Genomic DNA, 22,315 nt, shown 5'->3' on the forward strand with positions numbered 1-22,315 from the left:
CCTGGTGGCCCCCGGCCCTGGGCACCGCTCCCAAACCGACGGACCACGCACGCAACCTGGGCTTCATCCTAGACTTCTTCCTGTCAATGACCAGACAAGTCAACGCGTCTCATCCTCGTGCTTCAACACCCTGCGCATGCTCCACAAGATCTTCAGATGGATCCCCACGGAAACCAGGAAGACTGTCACCCAGGCACTCGTCACCAGCCGACTGGACTACGGGAACACCCTCTACGCCGGAACCACAGCGAAACTTCAAAAAAGGCTCCAACGCATCCAGAACGCCTCCGCTCGACTCATCCTCGACATCCCCCGACACAGCCACATCACCGGACACCTGGGAGACCTGCACTGGCTCCCCGTCAGCAAGAGAATCACGTTCAGACTCCTCACCCACGCACACAAGGCTCTCCACCACCTGGGCTCCAAGAACCTCAACGACCGCATGACCTTCTACACGCCCACCTGCCAGCTACGATCGACAGGCCACGCACTCGCCACCGTACCACGCATCCGCAGAGCCACCACCGGAGGAAGATCCTTCTCCTACCTGGCAGCCAAGACGTGGAACTACCTCCCCACACACCTTCGGCGAACCCAAGACCATCTCGCCTTCAGAAAGCAGCTCAAGACCTGGCTGTTCGAGCAGTAACTTTCCCCTCCCCCAGCGCCTTGAGACCCTCCTGGGTGAGTAGTGCGCTATACAAATGACGTGATTGATTGATTAGACAGCACCTAACCATTCAGTACACAACAGAGGAGAAGCAGAGAAACATGGCTAAACAGACAGCGAGTGCAGTTGTAGGAGACAATATCAGTGTAGCTAGCAAAGCAGTGATGAGTATAGCAAATGAGTTTCCACTAATAAAACATAAACATGAAGAAAACCCTGGGCTCAAGAATGCTTACCAAGAGAAAACATCTAACTATAGGAGTTATCTGCCGACTTGCAAAAGCATTAATTAAAAACCTATAGCGTGTTCCAAGTATATAATGCCTTTACAGATCACAGAAAGCACAACTATGGTTGTCACAAGCAACCTCTTGTCAGTTGTGTGTCACAGGAATTTGGTTGTTTGGTAAATTATATTAGAGATAATTGTAATCTTAAAAGTTAGGCTATGTTAAGGAAAAACAGAACATTATTGTGTTGCCCATGCAGATTACCACAAGGAGTGATGTATAATTACTAGGGCAGTTAGCACATCTTTTTTGGGGCTATTTCTTTGAATGTTCCATAACAGCTGAGCACAGAAATTGCAAGCCATCCAAAGTGCACTTCACCTCTGAGTAAGAGTGGTCAACGCTCTTTCAACCCAGGCTATGCTGTGATTGGTGCTGGTAGCAGCACCATTATAGTTCAGAGCACGTGTCTTTTTCCCCATGTATCTCTGTGGAGACTCTGCCCTCTGACTCTCTTCAGTAAAGTTCAATCAAAGTTCAGTCACATGCCTGTAGCGAGGGGCTCTTCCATTCTCATGGGATATATTTATGATCAGATTAGTTCTGGGGGACAGGAGTTTGTGTCTATATATTTACATGCGGGGGAGGGGTGGTACCAGTATCTTTGTACATTTGCACTGCACAAAATGTTGGCCTCCTTTATGTTTATCTGATGAACATCCATGTCATCAAGCATCAACTACATGCCATTATGTCCGCACCCAGAAATATGATCAACTCTTGGGTACAGGAGGTTTCCAGAACATTTTATTGGCCTGTGTTAGGTTTCCTACCACCCAGGGTAACATTCAACCATCCCCCAGGTACAGTTATCATTCTGAGGCCAATACACAAAACCAGGATCAGTCATAACTAGAGAGCTGGGCTTCAAAACGCCTTCATAATCTACCCAGCAACAAGAAAAGGATACTGCTCTAAGATTGCAGGAGACCTTTTTAGTATGTGGCAGATCCTATGGCACGTTCTGGCATCCCACCCTCAGCACCAGAGGGTCTAAGAACACCCATCTAGATTGGTTTCTTCTGTCAACCGCACTCCAAGGACACTTGGGCAACAGTACGTGAGCAGCAGACATTGGTTCAGGAGTGAAACCTCAGCACGCTTGCCATGCTCCCTCTAGATTTTGGATAAATCTGAGAAGGTTTTCAGGGACTGCTTACTACTATGAACCTCTGAGAAGACAAAGATCCTACCTTCTAAATTAGGAGCTTGACTGCTGCGGCCAGGAGCAGTGAACTAATCCAAGGAAATACCTGCACAAGATGCAAATTGTTAGAGGTCCATCTAGAGGACATGCAGGAGGACCTTGACAGACTAAGGCTGCCTAGGATCGATAAGATGACCACAGCCCAGTAGGTAAGAAGGAAATAAGAAACAAGAAGCATTTCTTGTGAACCATTTCTTTGGGGGCAACTCATTTTGTTTTGCCCCTCAAACACTTTGGCGTGTGATACCATTAATGCCCCCAATGCTCCCAGAGTGATATCGAGGGACCAAAATTGCATTAGAACAACAGTCAACACAACTCAGCTAAAAAATCAAGTCTGACCAGATCGAAGTACTCCAAGATGGCCTGAAACAAAGCAACTATTTAAAATGATTAAACCTGGCAGAACAATCCACTTTAGTTGTTAATGCTTTTTTATACTGTTTCTAGTTTTAAACGTCCAGCTACCTCTCCTGAGAGCTAACCTTTAGCTGCTCGATCAAGAGCTAAGGAGGCTTTGGGGGCAAGATTTTCCACCCCAAACCAAGTAATCAACATCCTGTGCAGAAGGGAACACATGCGGTCTCATCTTTGGTAATAGTAGGTGATCTAAGCAACATCAAGAACTTGGGAGGAAAGCCTGACAATTGCTTAGGGCAAAATGAAAGCCTTTTCGCTAGGCAATGTTGAGTTACATACATGTATTCTCAATATATCTAACTATACTACATTCAAAAGAAAAATTGCGAGACATGTATTTGCCTAAAAAATAACTTGTTACATTTCATCAATTTCTTGCCTCAGTTGCAGCTTTTTTAACCATCTCAAGTTGTCCTTTGTGAATCTGAATATTCCAAAAGAAGCTGTTGAAAAGTTTGAGCAACACCCAGCCAGTTAACCTGTATTAGAAGAAACAAAACAAAAAGGAACAGTTTAGACACTGAAGGCTAACTGTGTGCACTGCACACGAGTCAGTTTGACTAACATCAATATGGAAATTTCCATCCTGATTGTTTGTTGCAAAGCAGTGGCATGCACACGCAGGAAACTATCATAAGATAATTTGACTTTATGACAATACAGCAATGTCTGCAGAACATGAAGAAAATATTTTAAATTCGAAATACAGGCTAGTATATCTCTGCTAGCTGAACAATGAGCATCTAGAAGGATATAAAAAAGTACTGGAAAAAGAAGTGCCACAGGGATCTGAAAGTTGTGTGGACCTCACACAAATGCTGGAGATTCTGTGCAATCAGTTTGGATAGGAGCCTCTTTGCTGGATCACCAACTCAAGATTGAATGCAAAGCAAAGTCTGAGCCCATAAAGTGAGGAGGGGGGGGGTTATAATCACTCACAGGGAACCACCCAAATGAAAAAATACTGTGAAAAGCAGGACAAGGAATTTAAGGACTCAAGCAAGCGGCACGCAGAAAAGACAAAGTATCTCACTAAGGGTCAGCTAGGTTGGCAAACCAGGAGACCACAGGACAGACTGAGTGTGCATGAGGTTCAAGGCCATCTTAAGTTAGAAGTACAAAGGACTTATGGGATACACTAAAGGAACCCCTTGAATGGCAGACTGCCCGAACAACTGATTCTTCCTAGGCAACTTTGAATTCTAATTCTGGGTTGCTACTACTGACCAACTGAGCTCCTTCAGGTGAGGTGCAGGTTGTGTACACCTCATATTGCACTGTTGGAAACCCTGACTCAGGATTCACGGAAGACTAAATATCTGGGGATTGCAGCACGAGCCTTGAGGGTTCCCAAATGAACAACTTTAACTTTAAAAACTCTTCCCTCCTCCTCTACACCAACTCTTCCCAACCATATATTGTCGCAGTAATCTCCTTCGGCACTTGTTTTGTACTAGGCACACCTGTAAGCCTCCCAAGGCATTCAGGTCTCGGTACTTAACATTATTACACAGTTCAAAATTGCTCAATTGTCCTCCTGTTTCTTTCAGCTCCGCAAGATCAGGAAGATCAGTTGGATGCTCACTCAACCAGCCCTGATCCAGGCGGTTATTGCCCTGGCATTATCTCACCTGGACTATGCCAACTCCATCTATTTAGACCTTTCACTCTGCCTCACTAAGCGCATCTAACTGGCCCAGATTCCAGCAGCCAGACTGATCCATAGACAACCACGTTGGCAGTCTGCCAGGCCTCTGTTGAAAAATCTCCACTGGCTCCCCATTTCCCAACAATTCACATTCAAGACGGCTTGTATTGTTTTCAAATCTACCCTCGGCCACAGCCCCCAATTCTTTAACAACCTACTGGCCAGGTATATCCCCTGCCGCAACCTCCGTTCTGCTAACCTCCATCTCTTGACTACCCCCTCCATCAAACTCCATCGCCAAAGAAGCCGTTGCAACCCTGGCACCCATAATGTGGAACTACCTTCCTTTGGAGATTCGGTCCTGCAACAAACTCTTAGATTTTAGAAGACTGCTCAAAACATGGCTTTTCACACAGGCCCACGTATAGCCCTCTGCAGCCCCTGGCATATACTAGACTCAGCGCCATGAAACCTTTCGGTGTACGTGCGCTTTACAAGATACTATTAACATAACATAACATACATAACAAGGACCAAGAGGGGCTCTATGCCACCCAGTCATTATGCAATCCTCCAGATGTTTAAATTTCTCCTCTCTAAATACTGCTCAGAAATCCCTGGACAATGTCTCTTGGTATATTTAATTAATCAGGAAAAGTGCAGCCCATACCTTTTCACGTTCAGATGTGCTGGCCATGCTGCTTCACTTGTCAGTTTTAGTACAAATACCATTCCTAAGCGAGGTGCTGACCATGAGATCCCACGTTCTTTACTTTACATGCAACATACAGCACTCCCCATCAGCACTTAAACGTTTGTCTTTTACTAGGCTCCCCTTTCACCCTCCCAAAGCATGCTGGTCTATGTAGTCTTAATACTCTCAACTGTCTTTGTATCCCTTAACACTCTATTTTCTTCCACACACTGCCCTCCATATCGGCTTCTGGTTAGAAGTCTTCTTTTCCCTGCCATGACATTCTAAAAGATCCTGCGCAAACCTAATTTTCCCTGAGCTTTACTGAAGTGCATGGAATCAAAAGCAAACCATACCAATTTTCTCTACAGGGCTAACTCCACTGGAAACTGAAGTGTTGTCAATTATTTTTAACCTACTCTATGGTATTTGTTAACAAACAAAGATTGAGGAACCCTTTTATCTAGTTTGCTCAGGCTTCAAACCCATACCCTTCAGATTACACACATTTTGCTTTAAAACCGGGAGTGCATCATAAACCTAGAAACTAACAAAACGCATGCAAACATGTTTGCAATTTGCAGCAGCCATTTAGTAATTAATGTTTCAATTATGAACATATCCAAAAATAGCAAGTGAGAAAATAAAACTACAAAATTAAATAACAAAGAAAATGGAAGACGCTCACAAAAATAACAGCAATCAAGCAAATTAGAAAAATTGATGTATTCCCAGAAGGCTACTCAAGAGGACTTTGTGAAATTCAAAACACGAAGTACCTGATCAAAAAAGGTGAGACACTAGCCACCATTTCTTGAAGGATGCGCCGTGCTCTCCTTTTCACTTTGTTGATGGACTTGAGGTCAGGCTGACCCGCCACAGGGCTTGTCTCCATTGCCACATCGGAAATGGCCTTCTGCACACTGAAAGAAAAGCATGCATGTGGGAGAGAACAGGGAAGAGAAATAAAGACGACAGCAAATCAAAAGGAGTGATATCAAAGGAGTAGAGAAGCACTGCAACAGAAATGTATTTTTCAAGTATGACTTTATAGAGAGCACAGCCTCTAGCATCATCTACTGAAACTGACAGCCTGATTCATCATAGACCCGTTTTGCGAGTCTATAATAGCGATTCATAAGGAATCGCTATTACAGACTCGCAAAACGGGATTCATGTAGGAATCGCAAAAAGATTTGCGATTCCTACGCAATCCTTATCTGCGATTAGCAAATTGCTAATCGCAAATAAGGAATAACTCCCCATTCATTCCTATGGGCAAAAAGGCCCATAGGAATGAATGGGGAGTATTCCTTATTTGCGATTAGCAATTAGCTAATCGCAAATAAGATAGCGATTTAAAGGGTGCCAGGGGTGTCCAAAGGACAACCTGTAGCCCCCCTAAAATGCAAATTGAAAGAGGTTTTGCGCACACACATGTCCAAAGGACATGTGTGTGTGCAACATGCAACTTAGAAAGTTTTCGCTATTTACCACGAGGTTTGACCTCGCGGTAAATAGCGGCCCGAAATTGCGAATTCGCAATTTTTTAATGGATGATGAATTGCATTTAAGGAATCTCAAATAGAGATTCCTTAAATGTAATTCCTCGCAAAATTGCGACATCTCTATTACCGATTTTTGCATTTGGGATGATTAATCCCAAATGCAAAAATAGAGCTCGTAAAGGGCCAGATTCTCAGAATCTGGCCCTTTGCGAGCAGATTTCGGCTTGATGAATCAGGCTGTACGAATGCTATTGTAATGGGGAAGTCCAATTTATGAACAAATCTTCATTAAAAAAAGGCCTGCATGCATATGATGATTTCAACTGAATTCAGCTTTTAAACTTCATAGTGTACAATAGCTTGCAGGTGTCCCTCACACACTACATTTCTCACACAGCAGTCACAGTAATGAAAAAGCTTGACGTGCAGCACTAGTGAGGAAATCATTGATGTTAAGTGTTCCATGTTGAATACACTGCATATAGAATATGATCAAAGTAATCGCCTACGAATGAGGAAAAACAAACAAGCTTTCTTCTATGTTAATCAGAATCAAAGTCAAACTGCCAAATCTAGTGGACCAATGGACCCTTGTCTATAATGGTTGAAACAGGAGTTTATGAAAAACATTGTTTTCTTCTGAATAGTATGCAACCATATGCGGTCAAATTCTGAAATAATTAGCTAGCAGATTTTGGTCTGCCACTAAAAATGTCAGTCTGACATGGAACTTGCTAATGTGAAAGTTCGCTCAGGAATGCATGGAACCTTTGTGTTCCAAAAAATGTAAAATGTATACAATCTATTCAAGAAAGTGAAGTTCATGGGCTTTACATCTTATGTAACCAATACATATAGAAAAATACTTGGTTTGATGTGTGTAGACATTTTCAGTACGTCTTTACTGCGCATTACTGCCACACACCCTAAAAGAAAAACCTTCAGAATTACTATATGCCGTTTGGATCAAAAGGAAGCACAATCTTTGTTCAGAATGAAGGGCTCAATGACTTCAGTGGGGAGGATGAAATTGTGTAAATAAATCTCAGTCTGCTTTTTTATATATATTCGAAACTGATATCACTTGCTCTTATGTCTCACCGCCCATAAAGGAATCTCTAAGTTGGAGGGTGTTAAACACCTCAGGGCAGGCATTGTTCCTGACCTCAAGGAGCGAGGTTCTCACCTCCTAAAGGGTTAGAAACTCATCTGTGTTGGCGGCTGGACAAGGCCAGTCAGCCTGCAAACTAGAGGACTAGCAGGGATCAGGGGGTACCTCTAAAGTACCCTCTGGGTGCATGTATTACATCAATCACTAGAATCAGAGTGGGTTTATTAATATGAGGTGTTTGATACCAAACACCATAGGATTAAGTGAAGCCATTATGTAGCGGGGAAACTCATTTTGACAAGTGCCCAGTACATACCTGAAGATGGATTCCCTGTTCACTTGCAATATCTAGTAATAGAACTAGACATCACTTTTGCATATCATGCAGCTATGTCAACACATAAAATATAACGCACCCTGCCTTAGGACTCAAAGACCTTCTGTAAGGGTGACTTACATATATTAAAGGCGGTTACTTTGGCATGACACACAGAAGTGTGTCTTGTTAGGTTTTCTCTCATGTTGTGCACCTTTTATTGCAGTCAGCAATTGCAGTCTGTGTGGGATTTATGTGTGAGTCCCTTAGGGTGGCATAAGATATGCTGCAGCCCCTTAGAGACCCTCTTTAGTACCCATACCCTAGGGACCAGGGGTACCATTTACTAGGGACTTACAGGGCCGCGAAAGTCCATGGGCCAAATGCAAAACAATCAGACATCACTTTGTTTTAAGGAAGGAGCACTGGCACGTAGGCCTCAGTGCACGGTCAGTCAAAAATCAGCCTTTAACAGCCAAAAAGAGTGGGGGTTACTACAACAAGAAGTCAGTTTCCTACAACAAGAAATAGAACGCTATAAAAAAAACAGCAAGTTATGTTGTGGTCTGATTTAGCAATGTGCCAATTCTGTCAAAAGCAAACAAATAGCACAGACAGTCTAGCAGATTATACAGCAGGCGTTGACAGGAACAGACATCCTGCTTGATTAATTTCATGACCTCAAGCAAGCTGCTCACCTCTGAAAAATGAGCTTTTTCTGAGTTTACTGTGTGATGCAGCAAATAAAAAAGCTAGTCAACTTGCACATAGTGGCTGAGCAGAGAGCTGCCATGCATTAAATATACATATATTAACAATTTAACAAAACCTATACTGAAAGAAATGGTTTACAAACTTGAAGAATAGAATAACAATGATCCCAAAAGTTTACTAATAGTCTAAATAAATATGGAATGCAAACTGAAGCGGGTTAGAGTTAAACAAAGCGCCCAGTAATTAGTCACTGTAAAGCTGTCTAAGTTCATGAGCTGATGCGCTCGTACCTTTAACTTTCCAGTGTCACTTTATCCCTCGTTGAAAAAGGAGATGGAAAAACCTGTGTTCTACGCTTACCTGCTCAGGTTCAGTACTTTCTCAGCCATGTTGTGAGAAAACATGTCCCAGCGCACATCCCGCTCCTGTACAAAGAGGACATAGCAGAGGCGCCGAGCAAGCCACCCTTTATGTCTGCAACAGGGGACAAAAAGAACAGCTTCAATGAGTGCACTTTTCAGGGACTTTAACGTTGTCCCTGCAACACTGCGAAAGACTAGAGTACACCCAACAAATAAAATCTGTAGTTATTTAGGATCCCATCAAGCATGAAGGTCCATGTTTTCCCAAAATGTACTGGTTACAGTTATTATTAGTGTTATTGTAAGGAAAATACACAGCCATACGTAACAGGAACATCAAGTGTGTAACTGCCCATTACCTACCATGGCAAACTCTGTATTCAAGCAAGACTTGCTTGATTCAAAATCTACAGAAACCATAACTTAATGGCCAGTCATGAAAGCTATGTCAGGGCACAGCTGAGAATCCAGACATGTGCAGCCGTAGCATGAGCTTGTAGCTCCATAAAGTGTCAATCCACTCCTCATCTCACCTTTCTGGTCCCTAACTGCTATCCCGCAAGAATATATTCCTAGGAAGGTGTCATGCAGCTGAAAAGTGTTTTGTTTTGAATAGACTCTGCCAAGACCAAGACAACAACTTTTAAACCTAAGGTGAACAATGAATGTGTTTTGGTCATGGCTACCATTCTCCTGACAATAACAGTCCAAGATGTGTTTTAAGTTTTTGGTATGAGGATTATTGTCATGAGAACAGCTTCTGCACACAAGAGGAGTGTTTTGGGGTATTTGATATAGCACTGCCCTAACTTTAAGAGGCAACAGAAAGAGTTTTAGGGAGAAGGTTTTCTTTGTGCTAGGAACAATGTGAACATTATGTTGGATATGTAGAAAAGCACAACTGTGGGGTCCAGTTAAGACCCGATAATAAAGGTCATGTGAAGTGGGCACTACTAGATGTCACAATGAACCGCTTGTTCTTTTTAGTTTATTTTTTTTAATTTTCATAGAAGTGTAAGCATATGTATTTGGAAATGTATAGTTAAAGTAATCATGTTACTGGATGGCTCAGTGAGTTAACAGGACGCTCCTGAAACACATGGAAATCTGAACGTCGTGAGTCTGTAACTCGGCCAGGTTGAATAGCCTTCCTTTCATCCAAGGTTGGTAAATATATAGCTAAATTGAGCAATAGTAACATTTGTTACATAAAGTATTTAGAAACTGCAGGGGTTTTATATAGCACTTTTTGCCACACAGGTAATGGTGATTTCTTACAAAACACAATACAAAATCATAACAAAATACCAACTGAATGGTTTACCATTTAATTTTATTAACCAATTCAATGGTATTTATTTTACAAAAATTGTAAACATAATTGTAATTTGCCCAACAAGAGAAAAGCAGATCATGCAGAAATGTTCACTGGCAGCACTTAACCCACAGAACTATTGCCTTGAATAGGAACTTGAGCCCTCGAGGTTAATTAACTGGGATTTAAACTTGTGATCAGCTGACTGCGTGCAAGGCTTCACAGAAGGTACGTTAACACTACCACTAAACAGCACGAACTGTAGAACCAAAATGCACTCAAATAAAAAGTACAAATGTGTATAAGAAAAATATTGGTGCAAAGGGGCATATCAATTTGCCATAGGTCCGACTCAGTCTGTATTTAGTTTGAAGCAAAGGAGGTACCCCAGGAGATTCGGACTAACGAGTGAAGCGACTTAAAGAGCCAAGAGAAGTTAACATGGAGTTAAGGAAGGTGTGAACGTGGCAAAAAGGGCTCTGGGGCAAAAGAAGAGTGACTAAAAGGTACTAGAATGCCAGATGAGGGGACGAGGAGACCCTTAATCCTTAAAGTGAGGGTCTGAAGATTAGCAGAGGACTCTAAGGACACAGTAGGGTTAAACAGAGGACTTCCACACGCCGGATGAGATGAAATTCAGTGCTGGACTATAGGCTCTAAGTGCCAGTACAAGAGATGTAAAGGGCTCTGGTGGCTAGCAGGGTGTGATGACCAGCTAATTATCCGCAAGGGTCAAGTGGGGGGTCTGTGAGTACAGGCTGAAGAAACTTGAGGCCTAGCTCAAGGATTCTCAGAGTTAAGTAAGGGTCTCTTGGGGACAGCTAGATTCCTTTTAGGCCTTTAATGGCAAGGACAGAGTAATGTATGATGGGCAGGGGGCAACTTGAGGGCATTTATGGAAAGTAAGAGGCCCATTAAAAGGTGCTTGTTTGATTGGGTGCAGGCAGAGTGCTTCTGTGCAGTGACAGAAAGACTCGGAAAGGTCTCAATGACTGTCTTAGGACTCGCAGGATCTCAGAGGGGGTTTGAGGTAGGTCTACCTTAGGATATCATAGGCTTAGCTAAGGGTCTTTCAAGGATGGCTGGGGATCTTCAAGGTCCACAAGTGGGTCTGGTAGGTATAGCTGAGTTGGCTGAAAGGCCAGCAAAGAGACAGTGAGAGTGGAGACATGCAGCAAATAAACATTACGCTTGTTCTGATATTGCAGCCTCTTTAAGTTCGGACTGTGAAAACATTTTAGCAGGTTACATCACTTGGGGCGCAGGAGACCACATTTTTCCCCTCCCGTTTGAAGATCACTGCCCCGGAGATATCAAAGGAAGAAAGTCCCATTAAAAGGAGTTGGTTACTTGTGGCTCTACAAGAGATACAAATATGTTGATAATGGCAAGTACTGTAAAACAGTTAATGTTAAAGATCAAATAGTTTCAGACATCCATGATACTCACTCGCCTTACCCTAAAATACGGTCTGGCTCTGCATCACTAACTATACAATTCTTAAGGAAAGCCTTACCCTCGATCATAACTACCAAAGGTGGCTAGTTGTAACTTTAGGTAATCTTCCCTCCACATTGAACAATCTAAACTTTTCTTTCGGTACAAGAGTCCTCCTGGGTTGCACATTTGTTGAATTGTATGAAATTACTTGGAACCATCCTTCTCAAGTATAGTAAAATTATACATTGGAACAGAGATGGACTTTGTGTCGAAGAGCAATTTTCAAGTTTTGTTTCCACCACAATATATCCGGCATGGTAGCATGGTCCTCTGAATCTCGAAAGGTACAGCTTCTGTTTTTAAACTAATGCAGGGAGATGTGATTTCTTTTTGCCAGAATTAACGGACAACAAACATATATACACACTGAACGACATGAGGGGACAAACATCCCTTTTTGGCTAATGATTGGAGGAGGAGATATCTTTCACAATATTGACTCCTTGGAATCTAAGCTAGCAAACAAGCACAACAGCTTGTTACTGGTGCAGAAGAAGGGTTTTCTTCCCACTGCCAGCACTGCAGTCTGATCTGCTATTGTGTTGTCAGGAGACTTGATCATTCCAACACACTGACTCCATTACATATCAGAGGTTTACAGGCTGCCCATCTCCGGAGGTGGTTTCATAGTAAAATTGATTAGTACATTATTCCACCAATCTTGTATTTGTATTGACCTAACCCATTGATGAACTTTTCTCAAAGGGGAGGCCGGGGATCCTAAGCATTTTGCATGAACACAGATGCCTAAGCAATACTTATTGAGAGACTCTGACACTGATTTCCTTTTTCTACTTGCCAGCAAAACAGAGACAAAAGAGAACAAAAGGAAGTACAAAGAAGCATTTATTCACCAAGAGACTGCACCGTGTCAATATGCTTGGTAATCATCAGAAACTATACTGAACAGCTGTATCATAAGAGATGGGGACAGAAAGCCTTTGTTCCATTTGAGTTTTTGCGATCACTTGGAATGTTGAGGGCTGATATAGCATGAATCTTCGATGATTTTATCCAACACGATGTGGAAAATTTAGAAGCACAGTGATGTCATCAACATGTCTGATATGTACAGCACTGAACTGAGAATTCGGCACAGAATTTGAAGTTTAAACGCTCTAGGGTTGCCAAGAGGGGTAAATATCAGGCTGTCCATACAGCAGAACAACATCACTGCACCTATTGTGGACACTAGAAAAGTTTCAGAAGTGAACTTTGTAATCTACTTTCTTGTAAGAATAATTTGATGCAGCATCTGTCTTGAGGAAGAATCGATAAACAGCCAAGGGATAAAAAATGTCTGAAGAAAAAGGTTTCGGTGTACGCGGTCTTGCCTGATGGGTAATGAGCACTTGTTAAAGGTTTTTTCTCAAATGACAATGAAACTTCAAGCATCAAAAACAGTTAATTATTTCAAAAAGGACATGGAGTAATTTAATAGCAAATTACCAACAGTCAGCACCTTTCAAATAATGACACACAAGGTCTGGGACCATATGTTCCAGACATATGCATACTTTACCACATTTATGAACCCTTTGAATGCCTTGCATGGTCTTTGCACCTTTTGATACACACGGATCACAACATTTCAGATGTAAGGGATAGGAATACATAGCATACCTGGTATGAGTTTCATTGATATAGATGACATTGCGTAGTCCCAAAGAAGGAATACTTGCATTGAATAGCTTATCCTACAAAGGAAAATTTTGAAAAACAAGTTAGGATCTGTTCTTCTAAATGAAAGCAACACAGATTTCACTCCTCAGCCAGATTTAGGTCAAGTCATGGTGGGAAAAGGTAAACAGGGCGCACACCTTATCTTTGTAAAATGCTAGGTGCCTCCTAATTGGCCCAACATCAATTAGGAAAAGAAACTGCTTTTTTTTTTTAACAAGATGAATTCATTTTACGATTGATTACATTTGCATTGTACACCATGCATAACCTACAGATCCCTAAGGTGCCATTGCCTCCTCAAAATGGAATAGCTAGACCAACATTCATCTAGCAGTGTAGGAGATTGCTACTACGGCTGGGAAAGGTTTTCAATGTATTTATTTTTTTATCAAAGAGGGTAGGGTTTGGAGAGTCTGTGGGGTGGAAGGTTGTTCTATAGTCTGAGGCCCATCAACAGCGAAACAGCAATGTCTCTGCCTCACTTACTTGGAAGAGGCACCAAGGAGGTTGCATTAGATCATTTAAAGGGTCACCTGCAATGAATCTAGGCATTAACTAACCAAGGTAGTGGGGTGTGAGCTGTGAAGGCACGTGTAAGTCAGGCAGGATTGTGAAGCTAATGAATCTTTCTAAGGCAAGCCAGTGAATCCATTTTAACTTAGTAGTTCTAAATAAGTGAAAATCAGGCTTTCCTCTTGACACTTACCAGTTTCATCTCCTTGCACAGATTCACTATTCAGTGTCTAACAGGCTGTACTCATAAATCTGTCTCACACCGTTTAGTGTTCCTCCATCATTTAAATGAAGCGATATCCACCATAATGGTTAAAAAAAAGTTTAAAAGAATTCTGGCCTCAACAAATTTCTCTTTGCTTTCAGCAACATGCAAAATCTTAGGGAACCAAATAGCCTCTCAATTGTAAGGATGAGCTTGCCGAGCATGGAGATGGCCCCCTTTTAGCTGTGCCCTGCAGCCGACGCACAATCTTACATAATCCTGGTGCCTAAATAAGACTATATTCAAGATTCCTCATAATAGCGACATAGCACAGCAAGCATACACTGCTACTGTACTAAAAACAGCATCTCGGCACCTGAGAGCGGCAGAGGATCGAAATTCGTCTGGGCCGGTCTTCCAGGAGTTGAAGGGATGCGGAGGCGATCTACCTCTGGCGAATGGCGTGTCGGGCCGGAATGAGACCTCACTATCTACACTTCCACGCTTGCCGTTACCGGGCTGGCGACCTGACCCCACTGCCTGAGTCTGGGGGTAGTGAGGTGGACTGTCGGCATGGGTTGAGGTGTGGCTGCCATTTTTCTACTGCCTGGTCCTAGCTGAATAAGGCTTAGCGGGACTGCGCCCACTATCCGAGAGGGAGCAGTGAACCTGTGCGGGCTTTGGGACATCACTCCTGCCGTCTGCACATCTGTGTGCATGTAGGCATTCGACCATACTGCTGATCGCGGGACCCTGCCCTGCGTTTAATACGAGACCTGCTGGGGACCTATGGATATCGGCGAATGGCAACGTGGCCTTGCTGGCGGCCTCTTTGCTTAGCCCCCAATTGTGTGACTGTACAGTGGCTTCGAATAAGGGCTCTGGTTACCCTCTCAACCAGAAACAAGAACGGCGTACTCCCGCAATAACTGCGACTGCGCTTACACCGGAGGCCTGCAGGCGCCTTCCATTTGGCATGGGGCCCTCTGCCCCTGCAGTGACAGTACCAGCACCACTGTCCATCGATGCCCCCTAGACTGATGCAGTATACGAACTGTGGCCTGTCTTCAGAGCTAGATTCCAATGAGGGGGGGGGGGGTATTCCGGCCTCCGGTTGAACTGGGATAAATCTATCATATTTCCTCTCACCCTAGTCATGATGACGATCACCTTGGAATATTAAATGCAGTGGTCGACAAGTTCCGTCAGCTACTGAGGCATAGAGGTACACAAAGACACAACAGTGGTCCTGCTTCATAACTATGAACGGTAGCGCAGCAACACTGTCCATTGAACGCTAGATTAAACTGCCATTATCACTTATTGGGTGAGTAGTCATAATGAAGATGGTAGTGTTACCTAGGTTCTTATTCCTTTTTCAAAATATTCAGATACTGCCACCTACAGCAGTGTTTGACAATCTTTGTACCCTCAGAATCTGGGTGGCATGGGCGGGAAACAGCTGAGGTTGCACTGGGGGACCCTTACTGTACCTTATGGATATGAGAGGCCTCAAACCTCCAGAATCTGAAACCTATTATAAATTGGCATAGTGCATTTTTGCACATTACACTCTGTATAAGTTTTGAACCACAGGATTGATCAGACATGGGAATTAGGAGAAAACAGGTATGCCATGAGACGAGTGGAATGATCAATTGTGGATTTGCATGGGATCTTGACACTATACAATAATTTGCCAGGTTATGTTACTTAAAGACAATGCTACACTATAGAATATCAGAATCATGCCACATTCTACATGATTCACAACTCAGTATTGGTATGTATTGTTTCGGGGTACATTTAAAATGGGAGTTTTGCACACTTGACATGATTTGAGATTCTTCAATTTCGTCAGCATGGGTTTCCACGCATTTGCACTATTAGAAGCTTCTTAATGTAGCACAGGTGCATTCTGGCTGCAATCAGTAGTGTTTTGTTTAACCCTTTCGATGCTGATGACGAGCTCAGCTCGTCATCAGCCACGGGTGGCGTGTGCTGATGACGAGCTGAGCTCGTCATGTAAAGCGGGAGAATGAAAAAAGCCGCACAGCGCAAAAATCGCCGCAGCAGCGATGCGGTTAATTGTAATTTGTAACCCTGAAGAAGCTGTGGGGTATTCCCTGTACGACGAAACACACGTTGGCTGGCTAAAAGAAATAATATTAATTGTGTATTAATTATCCGCATAATTTGTGATCATTTTAAGCGTGTGCTCAGGAGTTTGGTGTTTAAAATTATAGGGATCAGTTTGGTCCCATTTGGAGGGTGTAGGGCGAATCCCTCTTCCTTTAGAGCACTGCAACATATACAAAGGCCTATTACTTCAGCACGATCTAGGTGAGGGCCACCTTTCACCCTATATGCATTCACCCCGAATTATAAACATCATTCATAATATCACTGCAACATCTGCAAAAAAATTATTGATGAGCGGGGCGTGAGGTATAGTTACCTTAGGGCACGAGTTATAGTTTCTTGAGATAAGTATAACTAATTAATTTCTATGGTTTTATGTGTGTCATATCCGAACCTAACTATAACTCATCTACCTAAAATGATTCAGAAGAATAAAAGGTCTATAATATTATAGCTCACAAAACTTCACTGCTTGAGAATGTTCCGGCACCAAGGCACTTCAGGGAACTATGGTCGATATCTCCTTTCCAGGAGCTTTAGCACAATACAAACAGAAAACGGATCCATAGCAAAAAAAATACATCTGCATTCAAGAGAACTGGCCAATCGATTTGCGATACAGCAGTCACATTCTTGAGGAGACAAAGAAATCGTTACTATTTACCATTCATTTGCATTCCTCAACTGGAAAAATATGTTTTGGTTAGACTGAGTATTCTCAGTGGCTTAAGTGAAAGATGACCTTGAATATCCACAAGACTTTAAAAAATCCTTAATAATAAATCACGCAAGCCCTTTCCTTAATGCTGAGCGTAATCCTTTTGCTAATAGGCTTACCCGGCTTTGTGGAGTGCAGGCATAGCAGCAGCGGCCCACAAAAGGCCTCTTTCTGCTCATAAGCGTCTCCCTCCATTTCAAAGTTGCCGATCTGAAAACGGTAGGGCTGGAGTTTCGATCACCCTAAAAACAAACCAAAGCATTACTTACATACACTGTGATAACATGTTTTATTTAACTGAAAATAGGGCTGACAAAAGTACTAATATATGAACATGTATGTCGGTATTTATATAGTATCAACCGACCTTGGAAGCTGCATGGAGGACACTCAGCAAGGTTGGCCTGGTAGATAATTCAAGATAGGGCACATTAATAGGGTTTTTTCATGTTTCTATTACACATTTTTTTACACTGCTTAGTTATATTAAAAATATTTACAATCTAAAGCATATGGAAATAAGATGATCTGTCTAGAATCGCACAAATTTTAGTTACGTGCCAAAGTTGACATTAGAGCCCGGCCATCGAGATTCCAAGGAAAGAAATTCAGCCATAAGACCACATCACCATAGATGTGAAAACGCAGTGTGGGATAATAGAAGGACAGCTGTGCTTCTGTGAACGGGACCCTCCTGTACAGGACTTTGCACCGTGACCAGGGTAGAATGTAGAGTGAAACACATACAGGATAGAAACGTGAAGCACGAGCAGTTCACGAATATCTGAAGACAGGTGTTCAAATATAATATGGAACTGCACAGAGGAAAATGCACTTGAATCATCTTCCCCCCGCCCGTGTTTTTTATTACGACATAAGAAAATACACTTAAACCATGACCCACTTATGGCAAGGGGGTTCTTTTAGTATTCAGGGACAGTTCACTCCATGTGGTGTGCACACGAAGATCGCAATAACAGTCTAAAACACGGGAGCCTGCTATGTATTAAATTCAGTCTCAAATTTCCCTATTACAGGTGATTTGTGACGTCACTAGTTGCTGCAATAATGAAATGGCGTACATGCTCAACTGCAGTAAGTTATTACAGCTGAGTTGTGACACCATGATGCCTCCAGTCAGCACCAGCAGCCAAAAAAAGGCCAGTCACAGACCATAGTTACAGTTGTAGTAAAAAATTCAAAAATTAATGTTTTTTCCTTCTTTGACAGAAAAAAGTGATTAATAGAAAGGTGATAGTTATGTCAGCTTTTTGCAACGTAACGGTAATTACAGGAAAAATTGAATCTCCCAGTCCTTTGGTATACACTTGGAGCCGTAAAACTTTTTAAAATCTGAAAGACATTAAAGTGATTCTAATATCTTTGTTAAACAAATTACTAACTGGTTTTTGATGCTTTTAGTTTCACATTAGAGTCTACTTTCATTTTCCATGTCTGCAACCATACTACTACTTTCATTAGACAGCAAGATTATACGTCGTTTGCATGAAGGGTGATAGTAGGACCACTTAGAAGAAATAAAATATAATCTGAAGCACATTCTTAAGATATTGCAAGTTACCTAGGAGTACCATTACCTTTGGCTCCATTTCTCTACACAGTCACTGAGCTCCTTGGTGAAGTGCAATAGCCTTATATGCATGGCAGCCTGCAATCTATTAATAAATGCCTATCTCGAATTTCCTATTTATTGGTGATTTAATTGCCGACTTGGGATGTCTCTAGTTGCCTCTAATAAAGAAATCACATAGCTGTGCAACTGTGATAGGTTATTAGAGTTGAGTAGTGATGTCACAATGCCTGCTGCCATAGCCAGCAGCCAAGGTGCAAGTCAGGACCAGGAGCATGAGTAAAGCTTCGATTTAAACAATGAAAAAAAAATCTGGCGTTTCTTCTTCCGATCTGCTTTTCCTAAATCAGCAGAAAGGGGAACTTTGTGGCTGCATTTGTATTTTTGGCCCACTTTAGGTAATTATAGAAATGACAATCTCTTTGCATGTTTCTACAGATTCTAGCCTCCAAGTTTTTTATTTAAAATATCGGGCTTACATTAATTTGATCCTAGCATTTTTCTGCAACAAACAGCTAACTGCTTTTTGTGATTAATTTGTACTACTATTTTTATTCTTCATGTGTGCAAACATCATATCTCTTTTATAGGAAAGAGCGATTCACCAAGGATTTAAGCTGCTTGAGGGAATAGTGATGGGTGACCATGTATTATGAGGAATAAAGAAATCCCTTTTGTACAGTATAACAATATTTTAAGTCACCTTGGAGTTCCATGACCCTATAAGGGAACCCTGTCTTAAGCCTCGTTCCTCTCTATATAGTCACAGAACTCCTCTGTAAGTTGCAATATTCGTATAATTCGCAGCAGTGGGTTCTTTATCCCATTTATAATGTACAGCAGGAAGTACAGTCTGTCTTACAAGTACCACAGGTTCACAGAAGTGTGGAGAAGTGTGGAGTGTGGAGAAGTGTGGCTCAGGGGTTAGAGGCGGCAGACCCGGAAGCTGAGATCGGCCCTGGACCAGGGTTCAATTCCCCGCCTCGGCGGGTCTTGGGCTCTAAAATTCCACGGACTCCATAATTCTCGCTCCGGTGCCTTCTCAACTCACGGGTTCACACTCTGCGACTCTGGGCAATAGCTTGCTTAATCTCCACAACGGCCCCTCGCGGCGGGATGCCTGGCTTTCACCTTGTGGATACCCTGCCGGGGTTATCTCAGAGGGGAATACCAGGACGGGTTCCCTAAGCAAGCGCCGGGAAACCCTTTGTGGGTAGCTGTGCGCTATATAAGCTCAAATACATATAAGCTCAAATACATTTACAACACATTTAGGGCTGTTCTTAGTGTTCAGAATATAAAAGTGGGAATAGACTAACATCGATCGAGTATACTAAACACAAAGAGCGTCTTTAAATCTCCATCTTATTAACATCAACTTAACATGATAGAACTCATTAAACTCCCTTCCAACTTCCTTCTTAACATTTACAACATCATTGATTAGTCAGCAGCAGAACCTATGAAAGTGGTACACAAGCTATAGGCAGTCCTGGGGCTGAACGCATGTTAGAGATGATCCAGGGGAAGGAGGACTGACTTCAAACAAAACCTATGGTCAACTATTAGCTAGCTGGAAACATTTCAGGAGCACTAAAGACTGGACACAGCAGTCTAGAAATCGTCCCATAATGCTTTGCAGGGCATTTGGTTGGAATTGTCTTTTTGCCCATACCTGTGCTTGGGGTGGTCCTAGGAGGATGGGACCACCACCGAATCATTTCAGCATGGTGTGCTCTTTGTGTTCAAGGCATCTGCTTGGTCCTCTCCCTAGGTTAGGAAGACCAAAATCATCACGTCTCTCACTGCTTGTTATTTTTCATTTTCACTTGAGATGGCTATATGCACTTTAGCATGTAAAGATTATTTTTCTTTACTAAAGGTATGTGAGATTTCGGTTTACAACAGCAGCGTTCATACAAAAACTCAGGAATAGGCTAATGCGACCACATTCCATTGATAAAACAATGTTACCTTTACATGCTACAAAGCATGTAACCAATCCACAAAAGTGAGCTTTGAAAAATATCAGTCAATGAGAGAGGCGATGATTTTGGGGTCCCCCCTAACCTTGGGGGAGGACCAAACAGGTGCCTTGAACACAAAGAGCATATCATGCTCAATGATTGTGGTGGTCCCAGCCTCCTAGGATCACCCCAAGCAAAGTTATGGGCAAAAAAATACAATGCCAACCAAAGATCCAGCAAAGCATTATGGGGCGAGATTCTAGAGTTTAGTGAATATTAAAGTATTAACTCTCAGCTGAGCCCAAGAGCCTGCCCCTTGAGGAATGTTTTGATACTGGATGCTATATTATTCACTGCACCCTGGAATATTGTCCACATGACAAACATAAATTGCTACCACATATGCGGCATATAGATGTACCTACTCCAAAATGTATTTGTACTTTCCCATTCATTGTGTAGGTCCAGGTTTACAACCTTTCGGTGTAAACAAGGTATGCATCTCTCACGAAAATGGCTCCAAACTGCTTGGTAGCCTTTAGAACATTTCCATAGTGTGCCAGATGCCCTGAGCCTGTAACAAAAACCAGAGCTACCTTTGGCACCAATTTGTGGTAGGAGAAAGCGCTGGAGCAGGAGATATGTTTAAAGATTTATTGCAAAGGAACTCACCCACGACAGGCAGCGACCAGCTGGCTCAGATCCCAAGATGAACTGACAAAGTCCACTGGAATCCTCGCCTGCTACTCCATCTGCCAGCATGGGCTTAGTTTGAAAATAAACAATATAACACAGAGCAGGTGCAGCTCGAGCAAAGAACATAACACACAAGCTGCACTGAACACATTGCAATAAACATCACACCCCCCCCAAAAAACAAAAAGAGATGACCGCTCGAAACTATTCAAAACAATAACAATCCTGCAAAATACATGAACAAGTAAATATGCAAAGTCTGACTAAGGAAGAGGAAAATAAAGGATTAATCATTAACACATTACATAATCTTTGAATTTACTAGGTCTTCGGAAGGAGTATGAGAGTCATTGCGGACATGGTTTCCACTCTCAATATCTACTTTGTGATTTGGTCTAACTTCCCTGGTGTCCTTACCAGGCTGTAGCCATGTGTCCAATCTGAAACAGTCCTAGAACCCTTCCTACGGTTAATACTGGCCTGCTGTGGTGCACGTTTAACCATTTTCTGTTTATTCCCGTAGCCTCTATTTTCTAAAAGGACCGATTCCTTACAATCTCTGGCAATTCTTATAGGGAAAAGAAATAGACTCCCCTTTCTTGACCACTCCTGTTTTTTTTTAATCAAAACGTGATCCCCGCCACAAACCAGACTCACATCTATTGTTATTATCAAAAATGTGTTTCATCCTGGACTGTTTTTCAAAAACCCTAAGGTGGTACTTTCCTTTGTTCCATTGGGAACATTGTCCCTCGGCCACGTGGGAAACCAGGCTGTATGATCCTTGCACTCTCTCAACAACAAAAACGGAGTGGTACAATTAAGTATAGTGTTGTACTCCCATACTTTTTTGCTAGAGGAACTGTTTAACCTCCATTCCTGCTGCAAGAGCTGTCTGTACCCCTTCCTTTATCACGGTTTCCTTGTTCTAACAGGCCATTGGATGAAGGCAAGTTCAAAGCAACCCTTAAATGCTTGATATCATGTTCTCTCAAAAACGTGTACATCTGATCGGACACAAAATTGAGCCATTATCGGTAAC

At 42.4% G+C, this 22,315-nt stretch overlaps 1 protein-coding gene across 3 annotated transcripts in view; it reads right to left on the reverse strand.

Annotated features, from left to right (window-relative positions):
- GPAM (glycerol-3-phosphate acyltransferase, mitochondrial) overlaps window positions 1–22,315 on the reverse strand; it is a 232,522-nt gene that overhangs the window by 166,306 nt on the left and 43,901 nt on the right. For all 3 annotated transcript variants that reach the window (XM_086922788.1, XM_086922787.1, XM_086922786.1), the window contains exons 3-7: window positions 17,139–17,261; window positions 13,382–13,455; window positions 8,942–9,055; window positions 5,712–5,855; window positions 2,970–3,069 (exon numbers count right to left, since the gene is read on the reverse strand). In XM_086922788.1, the coding sequence (XP_086778914.1) occupies window positions 2,970–3,069; window positions 5,712–5,855; window positions 8,942–9,055; window positions 13,382–13,455; window positions 17,139–17,261 (555 nt within the window). The remainder of the gene's footprint in view (window positions 1–2,969; window positions 3,070–5,711; window positions 5,856–8,941; window positions 9,056–13,381; window positions 13,456–17,138; window positions 17,262–22,315) is intronic.

This window comes from Lissotriton vulgaris, chromosome 5, assembly GCF_964263255.1.
Source record: "Lissotriton vulgaris chromosome 5, aLisVul1.2, whole genome shotgun sequence".
Lineage (NCBI taxonomy): Eukaryota > Metazoa > Chordata > Amphibia > Caudata > Salamandridae > Lissotriton > Lissotriton vulgaris.